Source organism: Cololabis saira, chromosome 15, assembly GCF_033807715.1.
Source record: "Cololabis saira isolate AMF1-May2022 chromosome 15, fColSai1.1, whole genome shotgun sequence".
Lineage (NCBI taxonomy): Eukaryota > Metazoa > Chordata > Actinopteri > Beloniformes > Belonidae > Cololabis > Cololabis saira.
This window is the reverse complement of record NC_084601.1, coordinates 11,426,179-11,447,927: the sequence shown is the minus strand read 5'-3', so window position 1 is coordinate 11,447,927 and position 21,749 is coordinate 11,426,179. Positions and strand designations below refer to the sequence as shown.

At 39.9% G+C, this 21,749-nt stretch overlaps 1 protein-coding gene across 3 annotated transcripts in view; it reads right to left on the bottom strand.

The window, feature by feature from the left end:
- The window catches only part of spire1a (spire-type actin nucleation factor 1a), a 35,305-nt gene that overhangs the window by 10,050 nt on the left and 3,506 nt on the right, over positions 1-21,749 (bottom strand). For 2 of the 3 annotated variants that reach the window (XM_061742493.1, XM_061742495.1), the window contains exons 2-10: positions 20,032-20,063; positions 8,444-8,713; positions 5,263-5,388; positions 3,516-3,590; positions 3,216-3,380; positions 3,020-3,106; positions 2,203-2,332; positions 1,546-1,587; positions 667-714 (exon numbers count right to left, since the gene is read on the bottom strand). In XM_061742493.1, the coding sequence (XP_061598477.1) occupies positions 667-714; positions 1,546-1,587; positions 2,203-2,332; positions 3,020-3,106; positions 3,216-3,380; positions 3,516-3,590; positions 5,263-5,388; positions 8,444-8,713; positions 20,032-20,063 (975 nt within the window). The remainder of the gene's footprint in view (positions 1-666; positions 715-1,545; positions 1,588-2,202; positions 2,333-3,019; positions 3,107-3,215; positions 3,381-3,515; positions 3,591-5,262; positions 5,389-8,443; positions 8,714-20,031; positions 20,064-21,749) is intronic. The other variant, XM_061742494.1, reaches the window with a different exon arrangement.

Sequence of the window (21,749 nt, the reverse complement as noted above, 5' to 3'; positions counted from 1 at the left end):
TTGAAAAGTCATGGCAGAAAGTACGAACTATCAAATATGGACTAATCAGAAGAAGGCGGGGCGCGCTTTTTGGCGTCTATCATCACCACAGTAACGCTTTTGACTGAGAAAAGTAATGCGCATCGTTGCAGGATGGAGACGCACATTTTGATGTATAACACACCTGGGTGCATGTTACGGTTCGGGCAAAGAAGCGGCTGAAGAAATGGCATAAATTGCGCCAAAATTACACGATTAATTCAAAATGACCGACTTCCTGTTCGGTTTCGGCCATGGCGCCAAGAGACTTTTATTTAAGTTGCGACATGATACAGGTGTGTACCGATTTTCGTGCATGTACGTCAAACCGTATTGTGGGGCTTGAGGCACAAAGTTTTCTAGGGGGCGCTGTTGAGCCTTTAGGCCACGCCCATTAATGCAAACCATTAAATATAACATTTTTTAGCCAGGCCTGGCTTGCGTGCAAAATTTGGTGACTTTTGGGGCACGTTTAGGGGGAAAAAAGGCCCTCATTTCGTCGGAAGGAGGAATAAAAAAATTCCTACAGATTCAATAGGGCCCTAACAATCACATGCTTATGTCACTGATTTTCTCCTCAACCAGCTTTAATGAATAAAGTAATGCGTTTTAACTACGCCAGGAGATGTTGCTTGACCTGCACTTTACCTGAACTGCGGAATAAGTCCTGTGGCGTGCTGAAGCTTTTCCCTGCACCTGCAGAGGAATAAAGAAAAACATACTTAACACTCAGCTGATTACCCATGGAAATATATTCATCCACCGAGCCAAAGTGCTACCACATGGGGGGGGACTTGACAGCAACAAGCATCTGCAGGTCCAGATGTGAATTAATTGGATTGGTTGTGGTGTTCTACATCCAAGCATAAACACTGTATTGGTGACTAGCCAGAAACACAGAGGGAGAGGTTTGTGAAGGGAAAGTGCCACAGACGCACAGGAGGACGATGAGTGCAGCCACAGCACAAAACACCCGCTGATTATTAATACCGTCTTCAAACCACAATCACCCGTGTGTCTAAGGTACGTCACTGACAGGAGCAGTATGTTACCTTCACATTTGTTAGTGAATGGCAGTTTAAGGTAACCAATGGGCTTGCAGAGGTGCAGCCATGAATTGTAATCTCATAATTGATCATTTCAATGGCTGTTTCTTATCATGTTGAGCAACAAGATAACATGTGAGAATATATGCTACATCTGACTTTGCTGCATCATCATTGAGAAGCGAAACTAAACTTTGGAATGGTTGTCCTCTCTGGAGGTTGCCACTGAAATGGTCTCAAAAATAGAAAATTAAGTCAGAACCGGCAATAACATTTCACACTTTGTGACACCGAGTTGCCCTGCCTGCGCTGACTCATCCGTTCCTCGGTACTTTAAGGTGTCTCTACCATAACAAACGGCAAAATGCACGTCATTAAAACAACAATGGAAAGAAGGAAAAAAAACGTTCACGTCAGGGAGGAGGAGCAAACTCTAAAATTAGTCTGGAAGAGGAAGACAATTAGGTGCCATGAACTTTACCTGATGAGTCAAAACTGTAAGACATGCTTATAGGCCGCATGACTAACAGATATGAGCATGTATGCAAGAGAGAAAATGGAAGCAAATAGGAGAAAAAGAAATGGTTACAACGAACTGTGATTTAGTAAATCAGACCACAAGAGCTGGGCTTTACAGTCCATGAGCGTGTACGAGCTGTGATACGCATGATTACGCAACGACACACTCATGTTTGCTTCCTGCAGCCACCAGACAGACAGATGATTGAGTGAACATGAAGCTAATTAAAGACAAATTATCCAATCAAACAGTTATTGGTTTGAAACTTTATCTCAAAGAACAATTTGTGATTTCTACATAGCTGAATGTCAGTTAAACTACAGCAGGAGACTCCCTCAAAATCATGCTAGAGAACAAAATAGTGCACACCCTCGCAGAGAAAGGGTTTCATGGTGTAGTGGACAGGTCAGGGCTATTAAAAATAATTCTGATGGATGCAGTTTAGAATGGTTTTAAGGTTTCTATTAGAGTATAGGTGGGGTCAGATCATCAATCCCAGCCACGCTCCACCAGAGAGAAGTGAAACTATTCATTAGGTCAACAGGTAGAAATACTGATGAAGTGTATTTGAGGTGTTTCCAGGACAATCTCATACGGGAATTCCTATTCAAAGCTCACCCAGCCGATGCCTGCGAATCATGTCTGGTGAAACGGGCCTGAGCTTCCTTTCCGCTTTGATGCCCTCTAGCAGTCGCTCGTGGAGACTCCGGGGACGTGCAGGGTGTGGTTTCAGCTTACGGGCCGACACCTGGGACGACAAGAACGGAAATGAGCGCTCGGCTGCCGTACGCCTTTGCACTTGGAGTGCCATTTACATTACGTCCAAATGTTGCCAGCGTAGCATCTTTGTGCCACTTAGTTTAGTTTATTTCGGTCATGACATCACAAAAAAAAAAAAAAGAATACAAATGACAACAAGAAAACGAATACACTGTTCAAAGAAAACATTACAAAAAAGTTTCCAATATACAAATAACATCTAGACCGAAAAAGGTGTAGGCTGAAGCAAAGGTTATTATTTGCCTACCCTCAAAATGATTAATTAAAGTAATGAAATAAAAGCAAGTAGTAAGAGAAAAGACTGACAGAAAACAAATTGCCTCCATGGGGATAAGAAAAATTCCTCAAGAAATAAAAAAAAAAAAAATTCAAAATAAAAGGTGTAGTCTACATGTTACCTTCATCCTTAAAAAATCAAATCAAATCACCAATTAAATAAATACCCAACTCAACATAGCAAGCATCACCACTCATTAATTTGATATAAAGAAATCATCCTTCTTCTCAATGTTTTTTTAAATAAGGTTAAGGTTCTACATAATTTCAAATCCCTATCTAATTTATTCCATACATCCACCGCTGCCACTGTAGCATCTCAGTTTGGTGTTGGTTCTGATTGTTGATTTCCTGTATATGCTCTCCCCTCCACACTTACAGGGTTTAGCGGAGGTCGAGATCTGATGAAGTCAAGAATAATCTCATGTGCACTCTTCTTTAACCGTGGAGGGATGTCACCATTCACCTGAAATGACGAGATTAAAATAAACAAAACAAACAGTATTATGTACAAATGCATTATGTACGAACAAAGATCATCTACGGAGAATGTAAATGTTTAAGTTGACCATCACCATGACTTTCCGCAGCTTGTAACGCTTGGAGCGAATGTCGTCCATCAGCATCTCGTACGGCGTGAGCTGGTACTCGATGGGCAGGAGGTTGTACTGACGCTCCTGGACCTTCTTCAGCTTTACACCATGTCGTAGATCACGCATGACCTGGACCCAGAAGCGGGCCTATATGGAACAGAAGTGACACGACAAATCAGTGAAACTATGTCGCGAGCAAGTATTGGGAACTGACAGCTGCACGCACATTATCACGAGTTAGATCCTGCAGTATTTGGTTCACATATTAGATGTCCATCTTACCCAATCTGCATTTTGCAGTTCATCGAGGTCTTTAACGGGTTCCCCCCGAGTCTCACCTTCCATTTTTCGAAGGTTCTAGTCAGGAAAGAGAAAAGAATAAATGAATGGGGGGGGGGGGTGAGAAGTCCTGATAATTCAGTGTTTACCGATGCATTTACGGTACTAACTAGCATTAAGCTGAGGTCATCGGCACATTGCCCTGATTGTTGTGGCTGGCTGGTTGGTTGGTTATTAAATCAGTACATGCAGTCTCACATGAGCAGGTCAATAACCATCTCGACTGAGCTGAGAGAGTGCCAGAGGGAATATAATAATTCAATATCCAACTAATGACTGTATTTAATGTGCAAGTTCTGAAGCCTTGCTGCTCAACATTATGCTGCTACTGACAGTTGTGGGTTACCGTTTTAAATGTCAGAGAGCTTACGAGCAGCCCTTGTTAGCAATTTCACTACGTATGTAAGTAACAGATTGGTACACTTTAGTTTCATTACAATGTTCTGTGCTCTTAAGCACTTTAGCAACAATTATCCCCATAAAAAGTGCAGCAAGTTTATTGCCAACTAGTTTTTGAATTGTGATATCACACCACGTTTCTCCATCAAGTCCCTTCAAAACAGACAGTTTGTTTTTAAACTAAACTAAGCGCCAGAAGCAGGAGTAGATGGAAAAATAAAAGTCATCAACTGGACTAATTTGTGAGCATGTGTGGTATCATGAAGGTTTACTTATTAGCAATTATTCACTGACATTTAGGTTCTCCATAGTCTGGGGGTTGGAGCCCACGGTAAGCTCCTTACTGCTGTAATGAGGTCAAACTTGGTTCAACAGCCATATATTACATAAGGTGCACACATCATGCCTGATGTTATAGCTGGTGAGCACACACAGTGCAGATTGGGTTATCTAAACTTCGGTCCATTCAGGACAAAGAACAGTGAGTTAGCCAGAGTACGGTCATTTTAACTCGTGTTTATTCAGAAGGCACATGTTTTCTTTTCAGCTCTATACTGTCTCTCTCTATAAACGTTGCAGCTTAAAAATAACACAGCACACCACTTTTTGTTGGGTGTAAATTTAAGGTCGACAACAGCGGTGTTAAAAAGATGATGATAGCACATTACAACAGGTTCCTGTCAACCCATTCACATTGATCTAAACACTCACCTGGCTGCCATGTTTGGACTGCGTAAAGCTGCTTATGACATCATCATCTGTTATTTGTTTAATGGCATCTTTTAATGCTTTTTGTTTTTTTTTTTTTTTACACAATTTAAATTAAATGGAGCAAATCCAAGCATGTTTCAGTAAATTCCCAACATGGAGACCACAGAAACATCAATTCATGCTATGTGGACTGTTGAAATCCTTCTGTCCTGCAGCAGTTTTGTAATTCCACATTTTCTGGCGCTACTGTGGTATTATCGTTTCCTGAGCAATCTAAAACTGTTAGGCTAAGAAATCCAATCAAATATTCACAATAAACTCACTAAGTCTGAGCCAAACACCAGCGAAGAGATGGTTTGGTATTTTCTTGCACTCTCTTATCTGTTCAGACACGGCAAAGACGTTTCCGTGCGAATGAGAATGATTCATGAACAAAAGTACGGTACACACCTTAGACAGACTTAATCATTACTTCTGAATGCTTAATGTTTTTTATTTGCTCGTTTTGACTTGCCTCACTCGGTATCTTCATAATTGGCAAATGTCAAATGCAATACATCTTTTTTTGTTGTTTTTTCACCTCTTTGGCATTCTTGATCTTCTCCAGGAAGGTACGGAGCTCCCTGCTCTCGGCATAGAGAGCCCGGCACACGGCTCGGTAATGGTTGGGGGCGTCTGACGGGCTGGGCAGGTGGGAAGAGCATATCTACAAGAAAGTTAAAAAGAAAAACAAGAGAAAGAATGTGTTACACTGACATTTATGGAGCATGTATCAATTAGAGAAAGAAACCCCATTTCCTCATAGCAGTGCCTGGTTCTTGCCACCGTTGCCCACTGCTTTACTCTGTAATTCAACAACCATAACAATGAAAAAATATGTCAAACCCAGGGAAAAATAAGTCTCTCATTTTCTAAATTCAACATACAAACACCTCTAAGCACATTTACATAACCACATCAAGAGACACTTTTACAGAAAAAGACAAACATACTTAAGATATACAAGTACAGATATACAAGTACAGATAAATGCATTAAATCGATAGTATTTAATAGATAATAGTAGACAATGAACGTGTTTTTTTTGTTTGTTTTTTTTTTCAAAAATGGGTTATGCTTTTTTAAATCCAGGATTTAAAAGTAGTTTTCTTTTTTTAGTTTTTTATTATTATTTATGTAAAAGGAAGTCAGGATCATCCCAGACATTGGTTCTGTATTGAGGGATGGACGTGTGACGCTACCGAATACATAAGATATTATCCCTAGACGAGGTTCATTTCCTGGAAAGATTAATGCAGATGTTTGGAAAGACATGATTGATTTCTTCTGAAGATTCCCTGCTGGCTTTTTGATGACAGTAAAGTGTATAGTAAATCACTTCTTTTTTTTTTCTTTTTTTTTTAATCCAGTTTCTTTTGGTATCTTCCCAATGTATTACTATAGTGGCACTTCATCCACGAGTCTCTGTAAAAGGCTTAGATACTCTTTATTTATATTTAGGTTTTGCAATTCTGAATTTCTTCTGCTGGATTTTTATGATTTTATATTTTATGAATTCATATTTTTGGTGTCCTTGATTTTCTGAATTTGAGTGAATTACTGAGCTGTTGGTTAAGAAATAATTAATGTGGAAACAGGAATGCTGCACCGGAGAAAAGAAAATTTACTCTTCTGCTGATGGATCCTGTAGCCTCAAACTATTTAATCATGTATATGTGATGTATAAAGCTTATTACTACTGACATAATTACAATTGTACTTTTGTGCACAACATTATGTGTATTAATAGAACTCACTTATGTATAAAAAATAAATAAATAAAACATAAATTAGAATGAAACCAAACTTTTTCTCTAAAATTTTTTGGCCAAACCAAAACCATGTTTTATCACAAATACTGTATGAACCATTAACTTGTTCAAAAAGCATCTCATGCCGACAGACATAAGCTTTGAAGTGAATTCATTGTGCAGTTACAGCTAAAAATCACAATACTGACCCGTTAGTTACAGCAGGTGGCAAGCTGGAGAGAGTAAATATGTATCTATTGATGTAATCTATTATTTGACAACAATAAAAACATTTTACAAAGTCAAATAGTGGTAAACCATGACTCTTTGGTGAACCTTGTATACAAAATTTCACACCAATCCATCCAACAGTTGAGATAATTCAACCTAGACTGAAGTTAAAGTTCAGCCACTAAAAACAAAAGTGAGTGGAAAACAACGCTGTGAACGTCAACATCATCACCTGTATTGTATTCAAACCTTTTACTGTACAGCTTTGACCTCTCAGGTATTTGACAGATTGTGATTATCAGGTGAACTGACTGCCAGCATACTAGGTGTGTCAACAAATTATCTCTGGTGTAAAGAAAAAAGATGGAACTAGATAGATCACATACTTCCTCTAATGGGCGTGGCTGGCCTTACTCAGCAAAAAAAGTCTTCAGGGGAAAATGTTCAAGTAAAATGACACCTGAGAAGTGATGATTCGCTTAAATATGTTAAGTGTATGTGTATATACATACATACACACTTATTTTATGTATATAAAGTAGAATAATCTGCAGGTGTATTTTGATCAAATCCACAGTAATGTCACAATAGGTGATTAACTTGTTTTTGATGAGTAATAATTAAGATGAAATGGGCACGACTACACCCTAACTGACAGCTCTGAATGAGGCTCACGTAGCGAGTCCTCACCCAGTTTCATTAGAAACGAGAAAACCCTTCCGGGACACTAAGCATCTCTGAAGTCTTTGAAGAAATGTCTGATTTCATGTCTCACTGCGTCTCTCCGACCTGACCTGATGCTGTCTGACGAACCAGAGGAGCGAACGCTAGCCATGTCACACCACAATGAGAATAGCTGCAGGAAAAAATTACAGACGACTGGAATCCAACAGATCTAACATTTGTGTTACAGTGCAGGTTCATTTTATGAAGAGAACAGACTATGTCCGTTTTCAAGCCTACACTGCAGAAACTGAAAATCTTACCTGGAATATTTGTCTTATTTCTAGTTTAAAAAGAAAACTCCTGCACACGTTCTTCTCACCAGATTAGTGTTTTATTGGGCCAACGTTTCGGTGATCAACTTTTCTCAATCATAAAACACTAGTCTGGTGCGGGAGTTTTCTTTTTAAATTGGCTGCAGCTTTCCTCCTCCGATGCACCTTTCTGCATATCTGGTGTGCAAAAAGTTTTCTACTTTTCTTATTTCTAGTTAAAATGTCTAATTTTTAGTCAAAAAATCTCATTACACTTAAAACAAGAGTCATTATTAGAAAAATAACTTGTTATTTGACAATTTTCACCTGTTTCAAGTAAATTTTCACTTGAAATAAGTAGAAAAATCTGCCAGTGGGACAAGATTTATCTTCTCATTACAAGCAAAAAAATCTTGTTCCACTGGCAGATTTTTCTACTTATTGTAAGTGAAAATCTACTTGAAACAGGTGAAAATTGTTGTTTATTCCATTTATGAGTCTTGTTTTAAGTGTAATGAGATTTTTTTTGACTAAAAATGAGACATTTTAACTAGAAATAAGACAAATACTCTTGTTAAGATTTTGAGTTTTTGCAGTGTATTTCCCAAAAAAACAGCGTGTTTACATGACTTAAAGTAGCACCACAAGCTACTTGGGGATTTTGTAGACACAAATACATATTTTGTAGACATCTGGGGGGTAAGTTGTTGTTGCAGTGATGATTATGCACAGCTGCACGGCTGATGAAGCTCCTTAAACTTACCGTGATAATGTCCCGGTAGCTCTGGATGCTGCTGATTGTTCCAGCAGAGGTAACGGAGGCCAGCTTCTCCTCCCCCTCCTCCTCCTCACATTCATCCTCTTCCTCTGTTGCCTCATAGCCCTCATCAGGACAAGGGTCACAGTCCTTTTCTTCGTTGTTGGTCATCATGTCGATCAGGCGCTCCAGCGGGGGGCTGAGCTCACGCTCTTCGTTCTCTTTCAGGCCATAATCCAAAGCTTTGTAGATCATGATTCCCAGCGACTCGATAACCTGCAGGACATGTTGTAAGGTTACTGCTGCGTTCTGGATAATAAGTCAATGTTTTATGCTTTGTTGGGCTTCTTAAGAAAGAAAAAGTATGAAGATCCTGGTTAGCTCTTTATGTACACTATGCTTTCAGAATAAACCAGGAACCTTCATGCATATGGTCTGGGAATGCCAACCTGTTGCAAATTTCTAGCAACAGGTTGCACCTGCATTATCCTCAATAACAGCACAGAATATTCCAATAAACCCTCAAACACTTATTTTAAATAATTTATCAACAATCAATACTTTACTATGTCAAAAACTAATTTTGCTTGCTGGTTTAACAGCAGAAAAAAAAGATAATAGCAGTAAGATGGAAACCACTACACATGCTTAACATCTCCCATTGGTATCTGACTTTTCTTGACATTATCTATCTGGAAATATCTACAGCCCGAATCCATAATGCAAAACAACAAAATATTTTATTTTGGTATATGGCAGCAGAAAATTAAGGCCAAACTTGAAAGAAGTTTTTGATATTATTATCTTTGTATTATCTTTTTTTCCCTGTTTTTCTTTACTATCAATTGTTTTCATCGAATGCTTAGGTCCAAGGGGTGGGTTAGGAAGGGGGTGAGAATATGTGTTAATGTTTGTTTAACATTATTGTGGATGCCACTGTTGATAATAAGAAAATCATGAAAAATAAGTAAAAACATTTGATCACAGAAAAAGAAAGAAAAAGAGTTCTTAGCAAAGTACAAAAAAAAAAGCACCCAGAAACTGAATAACACCCTCTTCCACTTGTCAACTGGAGAAAAAGAATAAACTTTGTCTGCGTAAAGCCATTTTTTGTTTTGAAAACACAGGAGTCAGAAATATGCAGGTAACAAACAAAGCCCTCATGGTTCTTAGTCTTTTCTCATTTAACTTGGGTATTGAATACTTTTCTTTCATCTTATTCTCTCAGCCAGACAAACCCGCCCTTGTGGATCAAATTCACTGTAGATCCGACACGGTCAGTCAAACAACATCCACAACAAACTGACCCCCCCACGCACACACACACACACACACAACAGACGGCATGAATTACACGGCCACGTGCTCCGCTATGATTATTAACAGACTAATTTCATGACTGCTTCAGCACATTAATGAGCGGGGAATGACCCAACTGTCTGCAGTGAGGTCAAACCCACGTTCATGGCCCAAACCACCGGTCTGCAGCTGGACAAAGCGGCTCTTTCTCTTCAACATGTCCATCTGGCTCACTGGACGAGAATAAAAAAAGAAAAACTCTACACACAGCACTAAGAAAACTTTGGAAATATTAGAAACAAACACGTGATTTGTAAACTATTTTCTCTTTACCCATAAGTGGGTTTTTTTTAAATCTTTAATTAAATTTCCTGTTGTCATGAGGACTTATCTCACAGCATACTTGTATTACTTCCTTTCCAGAGACACGCTATTGAAAAAGGGAGGTGCCCAAAGAAAACAGAGAGCCCGTGTGGGTGGAGCCCGTGTGGACGGTCACGGCCTGCGGTGTTTGGGTTTGGCGGCGCGGCCGGCAGAACACCTGCCAGGAGTCTGGGAGTGTGTTGCGTGGCAGAAGGGCGTTGACCGAACATGGAGGTTATTAACCACACCAACTGAAGCAAAAGCATTGATTACATAACTCAAGAAGCACATGCAGTCAAAGGCCTGTCCTCACAAGCATTTTTCTCAGATTGTTTTGGTTCAACTCTCTCCAAAAACTTAACTAAAATATATGAATTTAATAAGCTAATGTAAACAATGTGTTGGGTTTTTTTTTTTCAGTAATCTGATCACCTCATGTACCTGTATATTCTGGGGTTCCTCGTTACTTATTCTATTCAAATTCTGGCTAAATTTAGGCCCTGTTTCCACGTAGCAAAAACGGTGGCGTTTTCAAGCGTTTTGGCCGTTCGTTTACACGAAAACGAAGCTCAAAGTCACCAAAAACGATCATTTCCGAAAACTCCGGCCGAAGTGGAGATTTGCAAAACCTCCATCTTCACGTTTGCTTGTAAACGGAGGGAAACGGACATTTAGGCTTCAGAACGTCACATTATGCCACAGAAACGTCACCACACTGCAAAAACTCAAAATCTTAACAAGAATATTTGTTTTATTTCTAGTTAAAATGTTTCATTTTTAGTAAAAAAAATTCTCATTACACTTAAAACAAGACTCATCACTGGAAAAAAGTGAAAATTTACTTGAAAAAAAAGGTGAAAATTGTCAAATAAGTTATTTATCTGGTGATGACTAAAAATTAGACATTTTAACTAGAAATAAGACAAATATTCCTGGTAAGATTTTGAGTTTTTGCAGTGCTGTGTCATGTGTGCAATCTGTGTTTACAATTTGTTTTGCCGCCGTCAATATTTTCTTGTATTTTACCTGTTTTATATTCTAAAGTCACACTTAACAGTAACTCCACTTCTCTGTCACTCCAAACGAAAGACTCTCATTCATCTTGGATTTTTTCCAGGATTCTGATTGGATAGCATGACTTTATGCTTCTCGTTACGCTGCCCCCTGTAGGTTTGGCTGCTCATAGCACCGTAACCGTGTATTTATGCAGGTTTGTGTAAATGATGGTATTTTTCAAAACGTAGATGGGGAAATATCCGTTTTTGTAAATACTATGTGTAAACGTGGCCTTAGTAGCAATGATTGTAGATGTTGTCTAGAATACAATATAATCATGATAAATAACCCTTTTTTTGTTTGCATTTAAGGGGCAGACCCAGTCCTGCATAGACTGACTGAAAATCTAAATGCAAATTTTATTCATACTGACTAGCCCCAACTTGAGTTTGAATTCCTGTTTATAGATGACTTGACTTGGGTTTTTTAAGGGCAACCCCGACAGATGCAGAAGAAACTCCCTCTGGACACGACTGGATAGGCGTACCAACCCCAGGAACAAGGCACAGCAACAACCAGGCTAGAATCAACTAAACATACTGGCCTGGAAACGTGTTGATCGCAGAGGTCATCAATTCTGCAGGCATCTTGGTTATTTTGAATAGTGGGTCTTGGACTCCCCCTCTATTTTTCCACTAGTACCTACTTGGCTTGGCTCGACTCTACTGTTTTAAGGGTTTTCCCTAGGTGATAGCACCAGTTAGTACCTCCTTATTTCACACCTGCTTGGCCAGGGTTGCAACCGAGCGGAGTCGGGCTGAATTTATGCAAACGTGACCCATACAGGTAAAATTCCAAAACAAATTCTGTGGCCCTTGCTCTTCCTGGGCAAAGATCAGCTTCCTGGCGTTATAATGTCATTTATCCACCATCTCTGCGTGCATCAGATAATCCTGTTCCAGGGCTAAAACAAATATCCTTTTCCTTAGCATCTTATTATGCAACATCATAATCCATCTGTGGGGCATCATGTGCGTGTAGTGCACAGAGAGATGAGGCAATGCTGGAGTTGCAGACAACAAATGCGGTTTTGTTTATGAGACACGATAAGAGAAACGGTATTGGGTCTCAATAAGACTATCCAGATGAAAACACAACAAACAGCATTTTTTTTTTTTATTTCTCAGCAATCCAACTAGACTACGTTTCCAGCTGTGAAACATTTACTACTCTGGAAGCCCTTGGATAGATTCGGTAACTGTTTAAATCCAATTTCCTGGCCAACACAGAGATGGGTGTAATAATCAACTCACCACCCATGGTTCAACAGCAGCTACAACATAGTAAATAATTGATTGAAGTACTCAGTATAATAATCTGGTCCATCTAAATAATGGTTAAAACACTCACACGTTCAAGCACGAATGCCTACAGAGGACAAGTTGACAACAGTAGTCTAGGCAACCAGACTAACATTACAGCATTATAACACAATCATGCCTTTCCTCCTGTGAAGGATGAAATCAGAAGGAATGAAGAGGGGGGGCATCTTTCCAGCAACCAGCCTGACTGACGAGCAGAGCAGAAATAAGTAAGAGCATGGCTTAGTTTTCCAATTACACATACAAATCTTATTTGAAGACATGTGACACAGCGGAATGAGGCAGAGAGGCAAGGCAGAGGAATGAGAGGGAACAAATATGCGGATAATAAGTTGGGAAAAGAAAGCCAGAAAATCTGCTGCAGACTTAAAAAGGTACAGCCGGACATGTTTGGCGTAGCGCCAAATGTAATTTATCCACGGGGGCTGGGTGGATGAAACTAAAACGTGTTCTCCTCTGTGTGGTTTTAGCCAACCACAGGTAGAGTCCAGGACATCGCCCACATTTTCAGATGCTTCTCAGGAAAAGCAGCAGGATGAGTCAGAGAATCACTCGTCTACTGAGCACACAAAGTGTAGTGTGTTCAGAAAGAGTGCGCGCAGCTTACGTACTGTATAGGTTCATTCAGAATGCAGTGCAGCATTACTGAGAGACAAGATTTCTCATTATTTTGAGCAACATTACTGCCTCGGGAAAAGAAATGTTTATTATTTTCATTGTATTTTTTTTAAAAGGAGAAGTCTGGGTATTTATTTTAGTGTTTAAAATTAAATACCAGCACAGAAATTCTGATGCAACACAACACTGTCCCCTGCTTTTGTTTGGCCATCAAAACTATGATTAATATAACTGTGTGGAGGCTGGACGCCTGCCCACAGTATAAACACTAATGCCAGTGTATTTAAAGGGGACCTATTATGGCATCTAATACCTATTTTAAACAGGCCTTGAATGTCTTAAAAAACAAGCTTTTGATTGTTTTTGCTAAATAAATCAGAAATTCAGCCTCTGAGTCATGTCTTTATCTTCCCATTCTCTAACCTCATTATCTATGCAGGATTCTGAGTGGGCGGGGCTATGATAATGAGGCTCTGTGCTGATTGGCTGCCTGAATGACGCGATACACCGCTATGAAAAAAATTGCGGAAGCTCTGGCCGGTGGAGTTAGTTGTGGGCGTGGTCACGCATCGGAGGCCAACCGAAGTAAATCGCGCCCGTCGTTACGTAACGAAAGGGAGCAGAATCTGAACGGCTCGTAGATCGACATCACACTGGACGGCTCATCCAGGCGGCTGTACAGACACTGCAGAATTTGGTTGCTTTCCTCCTTCTCTGAGTTGGCAGGCTGAGGGGAGACCACTTTATATATGTTAAAGCAAGAGAAAACGGGTTTTTCATAATAGGTCCCCTTTAAATACAATACATAATAACTCTAGTATGGAGATTTTGGGGTGTCTCCGGGAAAACGTCCATCCCTATATTGTGAAAAGCAATTATGAGGTAATGCATTGATGTTGGAGAAAAGGTCTGCCCCGAAGGCTCCTTTCCATTTCCTCCCACAGTGCTTGATGGGGTTGAGGTCAGGAATCTGTCCTGGCCAGTCCAGTTCCTGCACAACAAATTCCTCAAAACCAGGAGGAACCATGTGCACAGGGGCAGTCATGTTGGAATGGAAAAGGGCCTTCTCCAAAAAGGCAGAAGCATATCATCTTCCAAAATGTCTTGGCATGTTGACGCTTCAAGATTTCCCTTCACTGCAGATAAAGGGCTTAGCCCAAACTCTGAAAAATAGCCCCAATAACCCTTATAGGCAATGTTATGTTATCCCAGCATTCAAACCAAGACCGAACCACCACACTTCCAAAACAGACGTGTAAATCGCCACTCCACATACTGTTTCCAGTGCTCCCTGGTCCAGCGTCAGCGTGCTATACGCCATCCAACCTCCCTGTGGCAATGGGACTGATTAAAACACGTGACTTCACCAATGAAATTGTGTAGCCAAATATTTTTTGTCCATACTGTTGGATGTCATTCACCGAGCCTTCGATTTGCAAACCAGGAGAATGATCCCGTCTCCTCATCTTCATTTCCCCTTGTGCTCTCCAGCCACAACATCCAATCATACTCAGTTTCTTAGCTTTTTGTTGTTGAAGACACCCGGGGCGTTTTGACCAAAGCGTCAGAAATTTTATTAAGACTTAAGGAAATTGTGGAAAGAAGGGGTCCACTCTGTTTATTTTAAAGCTTAACTGGTGAAAATGGGTACAGTTGCATTTCAAGACACATCAGCTTTTTCCACAACCAAACTTAATTAAAAGCATATGCGACTGGAGTCCATTAGAAAAGATTATTCACAAGTGGAAAACATTCAAGTTAGTTACCAATTTTCCCATCAGTGGATGTTCCATAAAGTTCCCCCCAGAAGCAGACTTGAAACCACCTTATTATACCGCTGTTCTTCAGATATTTTTATGTAAATGTAAAATACACTCCAGCAACTGCTGACACACAGTTCCTGAATATCACACTCGACTTTGCAGTTAAAACCAAAAAGGCATCACTGCAGCCATTTGAGTTCACAAAGCTGCCAGATGAGCAGCCTTCAGCATCTGCTGCAGTAGTAAAGCAGAGCCATAACAACACAGACGGTTGCATAACCACAGCTAAATCTAGAGGGCTTCCACTGCAGAATACGCCGCCTCCTCCGGTCTGCTGCATCACTATCCTAGTTCACAGTGGGACAGGACACTGTACTGCTCTTGGCCAGAATCTGTTGAATTTGCATATATCTATTTAGTCAACTGGAAATTGCTGACTCGGATAGTCACCTCACTTCTACACATCAGTGGGATGCCTTTGGCGTAAAAGCAGATACTGCAGACGAAGGGAAGGATGAATCCAGTTATTCAATATCAGACAAAAACAGAACAACCCGACTAAAATAGTGCCAAGGGACCAATAACTGGATCGTGAGGACTTATGCATTCTTTCAATGTCTAAGTATCGGCAGAAATGTAGCCTCAATGAGGTCACGGGTTCACGCACATACAGGACTGTCTCAGAAAATTAGAATATTGTGATAAAGTTCTTTATTTTCTGTAATGCAATTAAAAAAAACTAAAATATCATACATTCTGGATTCATTACAAATCAACTGAAATATTGCAAGCCTTTTATTATTTTAATATTGCTGATTATGATTTACAGTTTAAGATTAAGATTCCCAGAATATTCTAATTTTTTGACATAGGATATTTGAGTTTTCTTAAGCTGTAAGCCATGATCAGCAATATTAAAATAATGAAAGGCTTGCAATATTTCAGTTGATTTGTAATGAATCCAGAATGTATGACATTTTTGTTTTTGTAATTGCATTACAGAAAATCACAATATTCTAATTTTCTGAGACAGTCCTGTATATGGATCAAAAGGTGGGTCCGAAAGTCAGCTACCTGTTCTACGCAACACCTGACCCATAAAAACATTACCAGTCATACAGCTGTTATTTAAAAGCATCATTGGAATTCTCATTCTTCAACTCAAAATGTGCAGTCTGACATCAGAGTTGACAAGAGTGACAGGCATTGTAGTGACGGCGCTCACAGCCTGGTGGGGAGAACAACGTCCACAAGCCTCACATGCAGACACTTGCAGCCCCTGTTCAACCAGACGCCCGGACACACACTCTTAAGTTACGCCATCGTCCGACGGCTGGGCTGAAGCTCCCACTGGAAACATGTGAAACCCAGCTATTTGAGTGGACACTCTAAAGCTTATGTTATGTTATTTTTAGTGAGAGAAAACAACTTCAATGACTAAATATAACACTTTCACTAAAACTCAATTTAGATCCATTACAAAACCAGTGGCTTTAGCTGATATATAATCTTGCAAAACTAATTAAAATAAGCTACGGGGACCTCAGCAGTTCTGCCAAACTTGAGTGCCTGTAACAGGTGTAATAGGATACAACAAGTAATCTCACCTTAATCTTGCAACCGAGGAAAAAAAACTAGGTTAAGCTTGGACTGTAGGCTACAATAGAGTGCATGCTACAATGCATATTTTTCTTCCTCAGGACTCAGGAGCATGTCAACAATGTGAAGAACTAACACAACTGGGTGCAGTACAAATAAAGGATAATTATCCCATCCCAGCATCTACGGCAGGTGTTTTCCACACACGCCAGCCATTAGCTCCAAAGACTAGATGCTGTAAGAGATAGTGGTACTGCCGATTAGCAGACTGACTCCCTCTCACCACTGGCCGACAAACGAGACCAAACACAAGGCGCTCAAGAATACCAAACAGTGCGAGAGAACATAGTCGTGTTCCTGTAAAGACGGTACCACGTGTGGGGCTGCATGTTCTTCATTTTACTAAATTATCTGACTGTGGTCAAGATCTGAATGCAGACTTTTGCAAGTGAAAAGGGCATCTATTTATTTGTAAATAGAGTGAAAAGGTCAGATCTGATCACTCAAGATGGGTTTGTACACATTTTAACACCATATGTGAACACAGCGGCTTAAGCACTGGCGTTTGTGACTGAATTTCTTAAGGACACACATTAATACGAGGTCTGAGCAGGGCCTTCATCCCCTCTGCTACCTGGTCCCCTGCAGCTCTGCGGGACAGCTCCCTCGCTACTCATGCGTGATAAGAGGGTGTAAAGCGGTACCAAGTCGCCCCGAGAGATGACCAGAACCGGAGTCCAAAGTTCATTTGAGTTATTTTTTTACAGTAGCAGGGACAAGACACCACAAGAGACAGACAATGGTAAATAAAAAGACATTTAAATATTACTTTTCATTAAATTGAGACTGATATTTGAATTTGAATAAAAACAAATCCTCAGTTTTGCTGTAATAATAACAATAATTTTAATTTCCTGGCTTGGAGCAGAAACCATGGCTGTGCATGGCCATGGCAAACAAAACGACAAGAAACAAAAGCCAGTCAGTAAACGGAAAGATGTCATCAGGAACTCTTTTAATATTGAATGTTGTGGCATTTCTTTTGTTTAAGGGACTTTCCTCCATGTTCATTCTCTCAAAACACAAACAGTTGATTGTTCCCGTGATGATCACGTAAGTAACATGTTCTCAATGGCAGAACTGATTTAATTTTCCCTCTTCTTCACTAACTGACAAAGTCTTTTTGGAAAACAGCAAACCACTTCAAGTAGGTGTGGAAACGTTTGTTGGCTTAAACAGTAATTCCAGACACCTCAGCTCCATGCCTTCCAATTTAAAGATCCCCGGCTCAACATCCAGCCCTTCTGCGTTTCCTCCTATCGCTGAATCCTCCAATAAGCTAATTGGTGTGTTATTGTTGAAAAAGGAAACGCTGCATAATTGCAAATATGAGTTGCATGTATGGGTGTGTACCTGAAGTGCTTTGTGGAACCTGGCTGAGGTTAAAAAGAGCTACATTTTTTAGCTCTGATCCTGCTCTGCAGGTTCAAAACAACATTTCATACAAAAGGTTGATGCTGTTTTTAACCTACTGTTTGTAGTTTTATCCCCTGAATGGATTAAGTGCATTTCAAGCAGCACTCGACAGCCCAACCCTGTGGTTTTCATTGAAATCCCATGCCCTTTACCAATAACTTTTATTTTTCTAAATCGAGCTCAGGTACACCTACTAAAGCTCGCCTGTGGCTTGCAGATTGGCTATGAGTAGTTTCTGTCAGTTTCAGAGCTTCCTTGAGACATTTTCTGGTTATTAACAGCTTCTGTAAAGAACAAATAAGCTTTATCCACTCATGCTGCCTCCAGCGAACGCACTCATCAGCATATCCAATCCAGTATTTTGTCCAGATTTATGCTGACGGGAGCTGGAACGGATAAACACCCGCAACCACTATACACTCTTGATGCAAGAACAGCAATTAAGCACTTTCTCATCACACTCAAAAAACAGATGCCAAAGGCTATGAGTGGAGGGTTTTTTTTTTCCTTTAAAAGCCAGTTTAAAAGAGGTTTGACAGAAAAAAAAAGTTTCAAAATCCATTCTGAACATCATCTGTTAGTCAGATCTACGGTGCTTTCGTTTTCTCTGGCATAAATGCAAAAATACTGCAAGAAAAGATGAGCGTCTGGTTCAGATGGAGCACTCACTTTGATGATAGATTCATACTTCAGTGCTAAAGTGGGCAATAAATCAAACAGGATGAAAAACAAACAGATTTTCACAAATATGCGTCCGCCAGTTTCAACCACATGATTGACATTGTGTGACTCTCAGGATAATTCACGGATTAAAAAGTGCAATTGTGCAACATGTTATTTACAAAAACGGCCAGCAAAAACAAACACACTCTGTAAGTGCAACTCAGCACACGCTAAATCAATCATGCGAGACAAAATCCTGCTTCAACCATCTAAAACTCTTTTTTTTTTTGGTCTTTTTTAAACTTAGCTAAGGAGCAGCAGTGCTCCGCGAGGATGGGAAAGCGACAACAGCAAGCGTTTTCTCCTCAGTGACTGTCAGGCTCTGTTAAAAACAATTAGCCAGTGTGACCTCATCCGTGTTGGCCGTCAGCTGAGGTAAAGGAATTCTGTTTTTAAGGAGGCCGAGCAGAACACACGTGTACTGTTCATGTCTGGGATCACATGAAGCAGAAGACGAACAGGAAGGATGTCCAACTGCTGGGAGTGGACAAGTTTATTAGTAATTAGTCTGTGCACACAAAAAGAGGCTGGAACAGACGCCTCCTCCAAACACTACACAGTGTACCTTGCTTGGCCAAACAGAGACAAGTCACGTGTATGTCTCAAAAGGCTTTTACGATGATAAGTTGAGGGAATTATTGTTTCAAGAAAAAAAGAAAAAAAGTAATGAAGTCATGAACAGAAAATAAAAGGAGCAAAGAGGCTCTCTTCTCTGTGCTGATCTACCGTTAGAGAGCAGAAGACACAATAACCACAAAAAGAAAAGTGAGATATTTATGCAGAGCACACTCCCACTCATTGGCATTCTGTACATCACGGGTCAGAGCTCAATTTCAGGCAAAAAGGTTGCATTTTTGTTCAATTAGGATAAACAAATAGAAGCTCTATTCACAGTTCAAACTTTCCCGCAATTATACGCTTTGGGAAATTACTTATGTGAAATATCTACAGATGATGCAGACAAAAATTAAGCATCAAAGAAGGCAGATCATCACAGCAATGAATTATGACTATGACATCTATTCCTAAAGATGTAATAGGCTCTGCAGGAAAGAAATTTCCCTTTTAAGTGCCACTGATGAGCCAACGGTCAAGATCTCCTGGGTTTCACTCGAGTTTGGTAAAAAAATAGATGTTTTGTCTTCCCTCATAAAGGGGAGTTTTTCCTTGCCACAGTTTGGCCTTGATTTTTCTCCCACTAGGGAGTTTTTACCTGCCATTGTTTATATAATAATTGCTCGGGGGTCATGTTCTGGGTCTCTGCAAAGCGCCTAGAGACAACTTTTGTTGTAATAGAGGCTATATAAATAAAATTGAAACATTACTACAAAACAGATTATTCCAACAGAGATGGAAGAGGCCAGTGTCCACTTACCTCTAATGATGAGGGGGCTGATTGGTATTTATCTGTAGAGAAAGAGCAGAGAGGACAGTTATTCACATGCAGCTCCTAGTAGCCATCAGAAATGTAGACGCACCTTCTCCAACTTCAGAGACATTCAAATCAAAGAGCCACTAATATAATGCATTTGTAAATATGTTTCCAATTTAATGGTGGATGATGGAGTTCACACCACAATGATGATTGGATCATTAGTAGGCATTAAAATAAATAAAAAGTACTGTTATCGCATCATTTATATTATTTTCACTAAGAGCAGAATAAATGGAAACTAAAATAAGGTTATATCTACAATTTCTGACTCTTTAAGTAAACTAGTAGATGATCTAGGAAGCTATTTTACTTTGAAAATCAACCAGTCTTGGCTAAAGGCTTCCACATATTTAACATTCAATAGACATAATAGGCTGAAAATGCAGCACATACTTGCCGTCACTGCTTACAAAACATAATCGCTCAGCGATAATGGATGCTTACATTATTATCGTGAGGGTTATAGCTCTTGGCATGGATGACCCTTTACTCGTATCTACGTATTCAACAGTTATGGAAGACCTGAAGTGAACCAGGACAGAAGACATGAGCCCTAGTGAAGCGTTACAGGAGATAAAATATTAAAATGAATCTATTAAGAAAGAGACTGGAGACTTGGCAGAGCCACCGCAGGAGCATGGAAGCTACACATGCTGCATTACTAACTAGAGTGAATAAATGATTGCGTTTTCTCTGCAGACATGGCGTACTGCCTGGAGGTGACAGCTTACTACGGCTGGTTTATAGTAACGTGGTTGTTCATTCGCACAATGAAGACCGAACTCTTTACACTGTCCTGTATAATTTCCCATTCTGTCAATGTTAAATGTAAGAATTCAGTATCTAACGCTGACCCTAAGGTTTGAACTCCTGCGAACCTTCTAGATAAAAATAAATTCAACCAGAATAATGAGTATATTTCTATGGGATGATTGCTAATGTTTCAATAAAATGTCAAACTTTTATTGTGAAATGTTTTTTTTTGTTGTCGTTTTTTTTTCAAAATTCCATAAAACAGCTAGTTGCCAGAGATATTGATCTGAACAAAAGATAAAGGCTGATAGGGGACAAGGATTAAAGTACAAATTACAGTGACAGAGCAGTGGACTTTAACGTCAGTCCAGACTGTAAATTGGTTCACGCCATGTAAATAAAACATACTTTGAAAACTAACTTAAAGGGGACCTATTATGGCATCTACGGTAATACATATTTTAAACAAGCCTTGAATGTCTTAAAAACAAGCTTTTGATTGTTTTTGCTAAATAAATTAGAAATTCAGCCTCTGAGCCATGTCTTTATCTTCCCATTCTCTAACCTCATTATCTATGCGGGATTCTGAGTGGGCGGGGCTATGATAATGAGGCTCTGTGCTGATTGGCTGCCTTAATGACCCAATACACCGCTACGAAAAAATGGCGGAAGCTCCGGCCGGCGTGGGCGTGGTTTCACGCATCAGAAGCCAACCTATGTAAATCGCATTTTCGTTACTTAACGACGGAGCAGAATCTGAACAGCTCGTAGATCCACATGACACTGGATGGATCATCCGGGCGGCTGTACAGACACTGCAGAATTTGGTTGCTTTCCTCCTTCTCTGAGTTGGCAGGCTGAGGGGAGACCACTTTATATATGTTAAAGCAAGAGAAAACCTGTTT